This window comes from Moschus berezovskii, chromosome 9, assembly GCF_049115385.1.
Source record: "Moschus berezovskii isolate FMDL1 chromosome 9, NW_MosBer_1.0, whole genome shotgun sequence".
Lineage (NCBI taxonomy): Eukaryota > Metazoa > Chordata > Mammalia > Artiodactyla > Moschidae > Moschus > Moschus berezovskii.
Window position 1 is genome coordinate 102,209,932 of NC_142468.1, and position 12,386 is coordinate 102,222,317.

Consider the following 12,386-nt stretch of genomic DNA (forward strand, 5'->3'; position numbering starts at 1 on the left):
AGGCGGGATCTTTACCATTAGCGCCACCTGAGAAGCCGGAGCCCTCCCTACTCACCCCCATAAACATCCACACATTTCCCCAAACAGCTGCACGTTCTTAAGGAGAAGTTCGTCCTGCTCACTGCGAAGATCCAGACTATGGAGGAAAGGGCCTTGCTGAACAAGCGCCGGGACAGTGCGCCCATCCTGCGACAGAGGGTCACTGGTCATGGGAGGCCCATGTACGAGGGTCAGGCCTGGGTGTTGGCAGCTGCTGCTTGCACAGGTACAGAGCAGACTTGCCTGCCACACCCAGGCAAGTCACCTTGGCTACCGCACAGAGTGTCTGCCTTGCTTCTTGCATTGCCCGGTCCCCCCTGCCCCGTGACATCTCCAAAAGCAGCCACTGCCTCCACTCCGCAGCATCCCCCACCTCCACCACACCTGTGCCTGCTTCCCATGCGCCATCTGGCCAAGACGGCTTTTCCCCAGCCACTCCTCCCAACCAACTTCTGCTCCTTTTCCCAGATTCAGCAAAGCTGGGCCCATCTGGCGAGCTCTGCTCCCAAACTCCCCAAAGCTCCTGCCTGCCTCTGCCCCGGAAAAGCCAGTCCCAGCGCTCTGTTGAAGCCCCCCGCTGTCCACTCCACCTGCTGTGTATCTTGTCTGTTTCTCATTACTTGGCCTGCACGTAGCCTAGGTCGGGCGGGTGTCAGCTCCCGTGCCCCTTCTTTCCACAATGTCACCTGGCATTTAGGACCATGAAAGTGCCCGGTGTCCAGAGGAGACACTGAGAACGCTAGCCATAGACCCCATCCCCCGCGTCCCAGGCCTCTCTGGTGCCCTGACCCTCTGCCCGCTTGCCCGCAGTGCTGCAAGGCCTGGGAATCCCTGCCCGTGTCGTGACCGCCTTCACCTCCGCCCAGGGCACCGCCGGGGGCCTGCTGGTAGACGAGTACTACAACGAGGAGAGGCGGCGGAATGGAGAAGGCAACAGAGGCAGAGCCTGGTGAGAAGCCCAAAGGGGATGCCTGACGTCCCAGACCTGAAAGGGCTCCAAACCCGCAGGCTCTCATCCACGGGAACTCCCCGCCCCAAGCAGCCCTGCTTTGAATAGGCCTTCTGGATTCTGGAAGGCAGGATTCCGAAGGTCAGGGTGAATGTGAGATGCACGCCCCTTCCTGGGAGTGTTGGAACCACTCGTCCGCAGTGTCCTCCCAGCCACTCAGTATCAGCTCTGTCATCTCCAGGGCTGCTTCCGGACTCCCCCCCCCCCCCCCCCCCGCAACTTGTATTGTTCCCTTTGCTTCAGGATCTTCCAGACTTCCACGGAGTGCTGGATGGCCCGGCCTGCTCTGCCTGAGGGTTATGACGGATGGCAGATTCTATACCCAAGTGCTCTTAAAGGAGGTGAAGGTAAAGCCTGGGGTGGGCCTAGGACCCCTGGGTTACACAGCGCTGCAAGAGTACAGGGAGTCCCTTGGAGAGGAAGCAGGGGCAGCAGGTGTTCCATAGTGGGTCTGCAGCCCCTAAAACAGAAGGGGTGGCAGGACTGATGGTGAGCAGTGGGATGCCGGCCCAAGGCCCCCCAGGAACAGAACAGTCACAGAGCCAGGCACGCAGGAAGTGCTCAACAAAGGCAGCCTGCTCCTGTCATGTCTGCGCTCAAGCTGGCTTAGGAGCTCCCATGTCCTCTGTAACTCTGAGGTCTCGTCCAGCTTCTGAGAGGGCGCCTGCCATAGACCATGACCAAAAAGCTTTGTCACTACAAGTGAGCCTCACCTCCTCTGTGCCCTCAGAAACCCTGCCTAGTGCCCACCTCTGACCTTGATTCCAGCAGAGGGGCAACAGGGCGTTAGGATGGGGACAGAGGTTTGGCTGCTCTGACCGAAGCCAAGGTCTGGCTGTGGTTCCTCTCACTCACTGACGTTTCTCTCCCTCAGTCCTGGAGGCCTGTGATCTGGTCCCAGTCAGAGCGGTCAAGGAGGGGATAGTGCAGCTGAGCCTGCAGCAGCAGACATTTTTGCCTCCATAAATGCCTCATGTGTGGTCTGGAGGTGCCGTGAGGACGGGACCCTGGAGTTGACTGACTGCAACCCTAAGGATTTTGGCAATAATAGCACCGAGAATGTGGACGGTGACCGCCGTGAGGACATCACACAGAACTACAAGTATCCTGAAGGTACCAGGCAGTGGGGGTCCTCTCAGGTGGCTCAGAGGTAAAGAATCTGCCCACCAATGCAGGAGATGCCAGTTCGATCCCTGGGTCGGGAAGATCCCCTGGAGTAGGAAATGGCAACCCACTCGTTTTCTTGCCCAGAAAAATCCCTTGGACAGACTGAACGGATGCAGTCTGTGGGATTGCAAAGGGTTGGAGACGACTGAAGCAATTTAGTATGCACGCACCAGGTGGAAGAGGGCCCCAAACAGCAACAGAGGGAAAGGAATGGGCCAGACACATGCAGGTCAGGGAGACGTGCTGTCCGCTCCCCATCACATAAAACAGGATTGCTCAACCTTGTTTGACTTTACTCAAATTTTGGACCAGATATCTTTGCTCTCTGGGAGGCTGTGCGACCTGGGACATTCAGAAGCCTTCCTGGTCTCTCTCCTCTAGATGCCAGCCCCTCCTCAACCAGCACCACCAGTTGTGACAACCAGAAATGTCTCCTGACATTTCCAAATGTCCCCTGGGGGCAAAATTGTCCCCAGCTGAGAACTACTGCTATAGAACAGAATGCTTAATACCAAGCCCAGGTGACTTCCCTGGTGGTCCAGTGGTTAAGACTCTGCACTTCTACTGCAGGGGGTTAATCCCTGGTTGGGAAGCTAAGATCCCATATGTCACATGTGGCATGGCCAAAGACAAAAGAAAAACCAAGCCCAGCTGCCAGGAAATATTCTCTGTCTCCTGCTGTATTCCAACACTCCCCACCCTCCCTGTGGATTCCCCTCCATATTAGTTATTAGAGTGCCCCGCGGCCCTGTCCTCCCATTTGTCCAAACAAGAAGGCCTGCACTGTTCTTGAGCCGCCCAATGGCACCCTCACCCCCATCTCCTCATCTCCTTCCCCGTTGCCTGCAGGTCACTCAGGGCCTCATCATCTCTTTTCTAGAGGATTATAGTAGCCTCCTAACTGGACCCCTGCCTCCAGTTTCCCCATCATTATTCCATCTCTAACTTACAGTTTCCAGAGTGAGCTTCCCAGGACACAGATATGTTTATGTGACAGAATATTCCTGCTCCAGAATATTCCATGGCCTCCATTTCCCTTGGAATAAGTCCAAACTCCCTCACTTAGGAAAATACAAGTTCCTGCAACTTGGGCAAAAACTAGCTTTCCCACCGTTCAAGGGGCAAATTCACAGTACTTGAAGAACTTGACCCCTGAGTGACTTGGAAGAGACACACTGTATCTGTGGTGAGTTTGTCTAACACAAACCTTTCTTTTAACTACACGTGGCGCAAGAGGTTTGCAAGGCTCTTGTGGCCTTGGGCAATTTGAGCAGTAGTGGGTCAATGAACCTTAATCCTGAGCTTTTATTAGAAGAGTCTATACCTGCTGGGTAAGAGGCCTGCTTTGTTTATTCCATTCTTCAGGATCTTCTCAAGAAAAAGTGGTGCTGGAGGAAGTCCAGAAATACGTAATGAAACACAAGAAAGATGGTGCCATCTATCCTCCTTGTTGTGAGACTGATGATCCTCTACATCTCTTTTTGAAAGCACCGAGTTCCCTAGCCCTGGGAAAGAATGTAGAGTTCTCTGTGAACTTGTTAAAGCCCAGGGACCAGGAGAAGGAAGTGCAGCTGGCAGTTGGGCTGCAGGCAGTGTCCTACAATGGCGTCCTTGCTGCCAAGCTCTGGAGGAAGAAGTCTGTCCTTACACTCAGTGCCAACTCAGGTAACGCTCTGGGGCCCCTTCCCAACACTCTACACACCCAGCTCCCACCTGTATGGCAGCAGCCATCCAGCAACCCCTGCAGATTTGAAGACATGGTTTCTAGTTCCTGAAGGGCTCGCTCGCTCTCTGTCTCATTCACTACATATTTACTGAGCTTCACACAGGAAAAACAAAACCCACAATTCTGATTGTAGTCGTCTGAGTCAACAGACTGTGGAGCAGGGTAAGAAGTGTTTGACGAAGTAAGCACAGTACAATGGTGGATTAGCATCTCTCCCAGGCAGGAGCAGGCTGCCCCCAGGTAAATCAGGCTGCCCTGGGTCTTGAAGGATGAGTAAGGCAGTGTCAGACAGAGAAGTGAGTCATGGGCTTTCCAGGCAGAAGGGACATATGCCCAGGTTCTTCCTCCTCCTTGAGAATCTTATGTAATTGATCTGGAGCCGGATCCAGGCACTGGACTTTTTTCAGAGCTCCCTGTGTTATTCTAGGGTTGAAATTCTCTGGACTAGAGCAGCTAGTTCTGCTCTAGTTCTCATGGAAAAGTTCTCCAACTTTGCTGCATGTAAGAACCAACTGGGGGAAGTTTGATGCTCACCTTGCACCCCAGACCAATTAAGTCAGAAACTCCACAATTTGACCCAAACATCAAAAATATTGTTAAGTCCCTGGGTGACTCCAATGTGCAGGCAAGAGAATCAGTGGAATAGAGCTTGTTTATATGATTGCAGCTCCCTCCTGACTGGTCCCCCTGCCTCCAGTCTTTCCACCCTGTTCCCTTTCCAAGAGTGGGAGGAGTGGAGTGGGGGAGTTGCGTGAGAGCCAGACTGGGCCAGATCTTGAAGTGGCTTGTAGATGCTGCTCAAGAGTTGGGTTTTATTCTCTGGGCAATGCGGAGCTGGTAAAAGGTTTTAACCAGAGGAGTCAATGGGATTAGAAATTCATTTTTGAAAAAGAACTTTTGGTAGAATGGAATGGAAGGGGTCATATTAGAGTCATGTATCTCAGCCTTGTCTGTATGTTGAATCACCTGGAGAATTTTAAATATACTGATTCTTAGGTTTCTCGGTCGGAGTCTGTTTTAATTGACTTGGGGTGTGGCTTGGCATTGGGAATTTTTAAAGCTTCCCATATGATTCTAATGTGTATCTAATGTGTATCCAACAACCACAGATTAAAGTTGGAAGGTTTTGAAAAAATCGAAGGACAAAGTAAACTAGCAAAACTTTTCAAATGAAGTCATATTATAGAAGTGGGCTAGATTGAACTTGGGTATGCGGCTAGAAGGTGCTTCCAGTTTGGATGAGCCTCTAAAGTAGGGCCAATGGGAAAGAACAGGTTTGGGGAGAAAGATGACGCGTTCTGTTTGTTGCGTGTTGGGTTTGAAATCCCAGAAGACATCTGAGCTGTGATGGACAGTAGGCAGCTGGAAACCTAAACCTGGTATTTTGGATAAAGTCCTGGATGGGGGCAGGGGCGAGTGGGGAAGGGCTGAGAAAATGAGAGGGTGAGGAGGAAACCCAGGCAGCACCAGCGTGCAGGCAGCAAACAGGGAGACCTAGAGTGGGAGACTAAGTCAGAGAGGAGGAGGGGGAGCCCAGCACGGCCAGCGGAGGGGCTGGGAGAGGTCAAGGCGGGGAAGCCTCTACTGACAGGGAGGTCGGTGGAGAAGCAGTAGGATCCTGGGGCTTAAACTGACCGAGAGCTGAGGAGGTGAGACAAGGTACGCAGTCTTTCCTGGAAGAACGGATGGAAAAAGAAGAGAGGCTGGGTGGCAGACGGGGACACTCGGGAGAGGGAAGGTGTTCTTTCTTTTAAGATGACAGAGAGCAGAACCTGCTTATATGCTGAAGAAGAATTAATAGAGAGAAAAAGACAAAGCCTCAGGAGAGATGGGTTATAATCGATGGTGCAACCTCTGAGGAAATGAGACACAACTAGAATAATTATAGCTCACATTTATTGAGCACTTATTTTCGGCAAACACGATGTTAAGTGTTCTGTATGCATTATCTCATTTATCCTCATAATGACCTTATGAGGCAGGAACCATTATCATCCCACTTTACAGATGAGGAGACCAAGACACAGAAAGTTAAATAAAGTGCCCACAGTCACACAGCTAAGCAGCGGTGGGGTTGGGATGGAGCACTGATCTAAAAAGCAGAGGACAGGATCTGCGCACAGAGCGGGGCCGCGCCCTGGAGGCAGTGGCGAGGAGGGAAGCGTGGCTTCATTTTCTCTGCAAACGGGAAAGAACAGAAGCAGAGAAGGGGAGGGGACCAAGCAAGCGTATATCCAGCCGTGACTGGGTGGCAGGTCTGAGGCCAGCACTTAACAACTGCCTCATGAACCAGAAGCCACCCCGCCAGGTAGGTGTTACTACTAGACAAGGGGACTGAGGCTCCACTTGTCGTCCACAGGGCCCTTTCCAGAGCCCTGTGGAGGCGGTCTGCCAGGAGTGTTGTGCCCATGGTGCTGATGCTGGTCTTGGATGGGTTGCTCGTTGTTTTATTTTGGCTGCCCCTGGTCTTAGTTGCGGCATGCGGGCTCTTGGTGGTGGAATGTGGGAATTGTTGTTTCCTGACTGGGGGTTGAACCTGGACCCCCTGCCTTGGGACCACGGAGTCCTAACCACTGGACCGCCAGCCAAGTCCTTTTGGGTGGGTTCTTGAGCGAGTTCCTTCTGAAATTGCTGTGAGGAAGAAGGCATCTTTCTGGCGTCAGTGAGGCCCTGATTGCTGGGAGTCATGTGTGAAACCACTGCTTGTCTCCGGGGCACTCCTGGTCCCTGACTCCCCCTGTTACGTGTTTCAGCTAAGAAAATCTCTACCTCCCTGTTCAACTCCAATTTTGAACAAAGCCTGCCAGAGAATAGCTTCCTCAGACTCACTGCCATGGCAACGCACTCCAGCCTTACCTGCTTCGCCCAGCAAGACATCGCCATTTGCAGAGCACACCTTGCCATCGAGGTAGGCACCGGTCCTTCCCCAAATCGCTGTGTTTGCTGCTATTCAGAAAGAACAGAGCCCCTCAAGCTTCAGAGCAGGTGACCGTGCTGAAGAAACTATCAGGAAATGCTGGGTTGAGAGCTCCTTCTCTTGAAAGAGATGATTTCTTATAGATGATACTAAGATTTAAATCTTTCCACTTTAAGTAAAGGTTTCTAAAATCGGAGTCTTCTCAGTGGCTGCCTCCAAACTTACAAAGATAATAGCCTACGGTCATTTAGCACTTTATACAATACCAGTGTATTTTCACGTTTTACTTCTTTGAATACAACAGCCCTGGGAGGTGAACTCTTCCCGTTATTCAGATGAGGAAAGCATCATGCCTACAAATCTTAAAAATGGCCTGTCTTAGAGGCTTAGGGCTCTTAGTCCAGTCCTCTTTCCACATGTGTACTCGGACCAAAATGAATGTGACTTGGTCTCTGCCCTGGAGGGGGTTACAGTTGGGCAAGGGTGCCACCACATGTGGTCTATGTAACAGCTCTCAGAGGAGCAAAGTCACTCTGGCACAAGTGAAGTAAAGAGGCCTATTTCCGGCTGGGGGTTTGGGAACACCTCATGGAGGAGGTGGCATTTGTGTCAGGCTTTGAACAATAGGAGAGCTTTCAGTGCAGAGGAGGGAGAAGGCCATTGCAGATGGAAGACTGAGGAAAGAGGCCCAAAGGAAGGGAGCCTGGGGGCTGTGCTGGGGCTGGGAAACTGTCCACAGAGGCTAGGGTGGAGTCAGGGGTAGGACAGATGAGCCCGGGATAGATTGGGGTTAGATTGTGACGGGCTCTGAAGGCCAATCAAAGCTGAATTCTGAAGACAATACGAAACCATCCAAGGTTTCCAAGTGAAGGAAAGGCACCATCAGTGTTGTCAGTGATGGATCAAGGCTGAGAGGACATTCAGAAGACCACGTAGAGGGGAGGGAAGTCAGCAGTCGAGTTTAGGTGAGGATGGTAGAGATAGGAGAATAACCAAGAAAGGGTTCAGGACGGTAGCCAGGAGGGGAAGGCGTGACTACAGCTCTGTGCTCTTGGGATCCCCCATAGATGCCAGAGACAGCAGAGCAACATCAGCCCCTGATGGCCTTGGTCAGCATCCATAAGCCCCTCGATGTTCCCTTGGAAGACTGTTTGATCTCCATCTTCGGAAGGGGGCTCATTCACAGAGAGAAGAGCTACAGGTAAGAGACCACACGCTTCTCATCCCACAGAAGTGTCTCACCCTGTCAGAAAGGCAAGAACCTGGGCTTCCCTGGTGGCTCAAATAGTAAAGAATGGCAGGAACCCAAGACTGATGACACTCTGTTTGCTATGTCCATGAGGACAGAGCAAATACCTGCCAGAGTTGAACTAAAAGATCAGGGCCTCTCTCACCCTGGGGCCACCAATGTTTACTGGGTACAGGAGAGAGGGGGGCTCTGTGCCCCTTGGGCACCTGATGCTGGCTGAGGCCCTGGTCATGCAGAGAGGGCCTGAGGATTACTGATGAGCGCAGGTGAGGGGGTTAGGGAACATCACAGGCAGGAGTCGCACTCTACCAGTGACAACACAGCACAGGATTTCATTTCCACATCCCTTTACTCCTATTCCCTACTCCCATTCTCTCAGATCCTTGTCTTAGTATGTGTACAATGTGTACTGTTGCTTCTCGAGCCTGTATTTTTAAACTATATAAATGTCAGGTCTAATTCATTTCACTCAGAACAGGTTTTCACTCACCCACAGGTCGTCCATTGCTTCTGTTACAAATTCCTCCGTCACGTATACCCCTGCTTCCCACCACACCACTCCACAGTGCCTCCAACTCTCAGACACCGCAAGTACACACATTCCCTTATCACCTGCTTGAAAATGTGTGTGTCGGGGGGTAAATACACAGGAACGGAGTTGCTGAGACATGGGATAAGACCTGGTTTGACCACATGCTACCAGATTGGTTTGTAGAATAGCTGCAGTTCCCTCCAGCAGTACTTGACAGCTTCTATATTCTTACCATTCCTCCATTCTTGGCAATACACAGTTTTCTCTTTTAATCCAGTCTAACAGGAATAAAATAACATCTCATCATTGTTTTAATTTGCAACTCTTCATGTTTATTAGCCTTTTCCATTTCCTCCTCTGTATAGTTCCTTAACTTTGCCCACTTTTTTTGCCGTTCCTTTTTTCCTTGTTGATCTGTGGGTATATATATACACACATATATTCATACACACAAACCCTGTATAATCTAGGTTGTTAGCACCTTGTTGGCTTTAGATGTTGCAAGTATCTCTGTTAATCATTGCTCCTTCTCTCGTCAGGTCCACAGCATCCTCCACTAAACACACACATACAGTTTAAAGTTCACGATGCCTATTCCTACAACCCCGAGGTCCCTGACAGGTTGTGTGGTTGTTGAGCCACCACCTCAGCCTCAAGAAACTCAGTCAGTCACTCTTGGCCATAAGTTGACGGAAGGACTGCCAGCATTTAACCAGACTTCTGTGGTCTCCCAGATAGATTGTTAAGATAAAGCTTCTCAAAAGAAATCTGCACTATGTGCTCAGTCACCGTATGAAGGTCCACAGGTAGACAAGAAAGCTGCTGATAGGCCTCCAAACAGCAGCTGCCGGCATCCTGACGTCTCAGCATGCCCACTACACCCGCTGCAGTTAGCAACGAGGATTCTAAAACCATAGTTTTCACAAGCCTACTATTACCAAGAATGGGACCAGACTGAAGTCACAGGTGATGAAACAACAGATGCAACCTGGAAGCCCTTGGAATAGGATGTTTCTCTTCTCAACCATACAGCTGCTCACCATGGAGGCTCCTGCCTTCCACCCTCTTCCAACCTCCTCTGTTTTAACAGCTGGGTACTTACATGTTTATTTCTTCAGGGTCTGTAAGCAGGTAAGCATCAGATTCACTGGGACCAGCAAAGGAATGGCCCTGAGACAGAACTAGGACGTTTCTTTTCTTCTATTTCAGAGTGAATTCGGTGCAGCCCAGAAACACTTTGCGCACCCAACTCGAGTTCATGCCAATGAAGGTGGGGCACCAGAGGCTCACTGTGGAAATGGACTGCAACATGTTCCAGAACCTAACCAACTTCAGAACTGTCACGGTGGTAGCCCCTGAGCCTCCAGCTTAAACTTCCAGCTCCCGCATCACGTTCCCCAACCACCTCCTCAATCTACAATCTAAAACCAAGCATGCTGGGAAGAGAAACTTTGCTTATCAGACAAATGATTCTCTGCTCAGGTTAAGCAAGAGAGGACCAAGAACAAAACCAGATTCCCCACCTCAAAAAAACTTATAGTCTCAGAAATCAACAGAAAAAACACTCATTTCTGTCACCCCAGCTCAAGGCATCTATGAAGACTAGTTGTCTTAAAATAGAAACTATTGGGCTTGAGGAATTTTTTTAAAAAGCCTTTATAAAGGTATTCAGATAATTAAGATTTTTTTTGAGTTCAGGGTTTTTCATAACCATTAATTTATAGGTAAGGAAAATAACCTAATATTTAAAGCACTCTTGTATTTCTGATGAAATGGGACAATATTAAATAAAAATATGATTTTTAGACAATCCTGATTATACTGGTCAATGCCATCCCTGACCATTATCCTTAAAGATCCAAAGATGACTAAAGAAAGTTATAAAATACACAGCATAAGACCTGAGTGGAGAATGATCGTCAATATTTAGCTATGGATAAGTCCTTATTAGAGTTGAATATTATAAAAGCGTAAATATTCCACAATTAAGTGTCATGTTAAAAACATGAATTTGGTCCAGTAGAGAAATATGCAGTTATTAAGTATAAAGAAAATAGGACCTATAAAAAAAACTGGACTCCTTTTGTACAAAGTTAACATTTGTTTCATTGTTTCCATGTTGTTGCTTTGATACTCTCGGTTTTAGTTCCTTTTCTTTGGAATACTTGTGAACAAGTACAGAATGGCACTTTATTAAAGTAAAGTAAAACTCCTGACCCAAAGAATTTCAGCCTCAAGTACACAGTATTCTCTCAAAAGAACGGATGCTGGTCTTGCAGGCTACTATGCTAAGTGAAATAAGTCAGACAGAGAAAGATAAACACTGTATGATATCACTTACATGTGGAATCTAAAAATAACAAATTAGTGAACATAACAAAAAAGAAGGGGTGGTGGGAATAAAAAACAGGACAGCGACTGTTGCTGAGTGCACCTAGAGAGACCATGGGGATGTCAGATGGGCTGATGTGATGAAGAACATCTACACAAGACAAAGGACGCCCAGAAGAAGTGCGGAGACCTGTAGGACAGGCATGAGGCCTAGTCAGGTATAGCACTGTATACCCTGCTTTCTAAGATGTACTTTCCAGGTTTACCTTGCTTTCCAATATGTGATCTTCCAGACTGATGCAAAAATATAATTAACCGGTGATGGTTTTGCAAAAGGATTAACTGAAGAGGCCCTTAATACTACATAAACCCTATAATCTTATACATTCAAAATTTTTTGATTTATAAAAATTTTGTACTTACATTTGGGGACAGGCAATACAAAACAGAGAACAATATAAATATGTATAAGGAAAATAAGTCTGTTCAATACAGTGAACACACCTAACAACTGAGCTTGTTGACCTAAAATATGAAACAGCCAGTTATTTTACCAGCAAAACGGGTTTATTCGGGAACAACAAACAACTGCAATTAGGGTCAAGCCAGCGACAGTAAAAACCACAGCCAAGTTCCACAAAGGAAGGAAGCAAAGGGAAGAAGTTGGGAGCAGTTGTTTGGAACAAAATTTCATGGAGGAAAGCGAGAGTTCAGGGTGACGAGGGGTTCTCATTAGCTTCGTAGCTAGGGTCAATTTCCTGGAGGAGATAAAATGTACACCAGTCCTGTCTATAACTGACAATCCTTCCTGTTATAGACCTAGAGTAATACTGTGTGAGAGCTCCTCCTTCTGGCCTCTCGACTCCATTTTAAATAAGGTTTCACTTCATTGATTTTCCAGCTTCCCAGGTGGCACTAGCAGTAAAGAAACTGCCTGCCAATGCAGGAGACGTAGGAGACTCGGGTTTGATCTCTGGGTTGGGAAGATCCCCTGGAAAAGGAAATGGCAAATCACTCCAGTATTCTTGCCTAGAAAATCGCTAAGACAGAGGAGCCTGGCAGGCTACAGTCTACAGGGTCACAAAGAGTCAGACATGACTGAGCGACTAACACACTTAATAATTTTCACAAGCTCAACACCAACAGAACTCTCTCTTGTGTGCTCAGCTGTGAGGCTCTTCTGTCCATGGAATTTTTCAGGCAGGAATACTGGAGTGGGCTGCCATTTCCTTCTCCAGTAGATCTTCCCAACCCAGGGAGTGCACCTTGTCTCCTGTGTCTCCTGCATTGCAGGCAGATTCTTTACTGCTGAGCCACTGGGGAAGCCCTTCAATAACAATATAGTAATGGAACAAACTGGAAGAACATTCAAAAGAACGTGCTGGTAAGAATAATATTCAGCAACATGCTAAAATA

At 48.8% G+C, this 12,386-nt stretch overlaps 1 protein-coding gene across 1 annotated transcript; it reads left to right on the forward strand.

Moving 5' to 3' along the window:
- The first annotated feature begins 219 nt into the window (after positions 1–219).
- Positions 220–6,930, forward strand: LOC148776760 (protein 4.2-like). Its single transcript, XM_088840229.1, is given in 7 exon segments — positions 220–670; positions 850–988; positions 1,292–1,395; positions 1,923–1,979; positions 1,982–2,161; positions 3,581–3,880; positions 6,695–6,930. Coding segments are annotated over 7 exon segments (1,467 nt in total).
- The last annotated feature ends 5,456 nt before the right edge of the window (positions 6,931–12,386 follow it).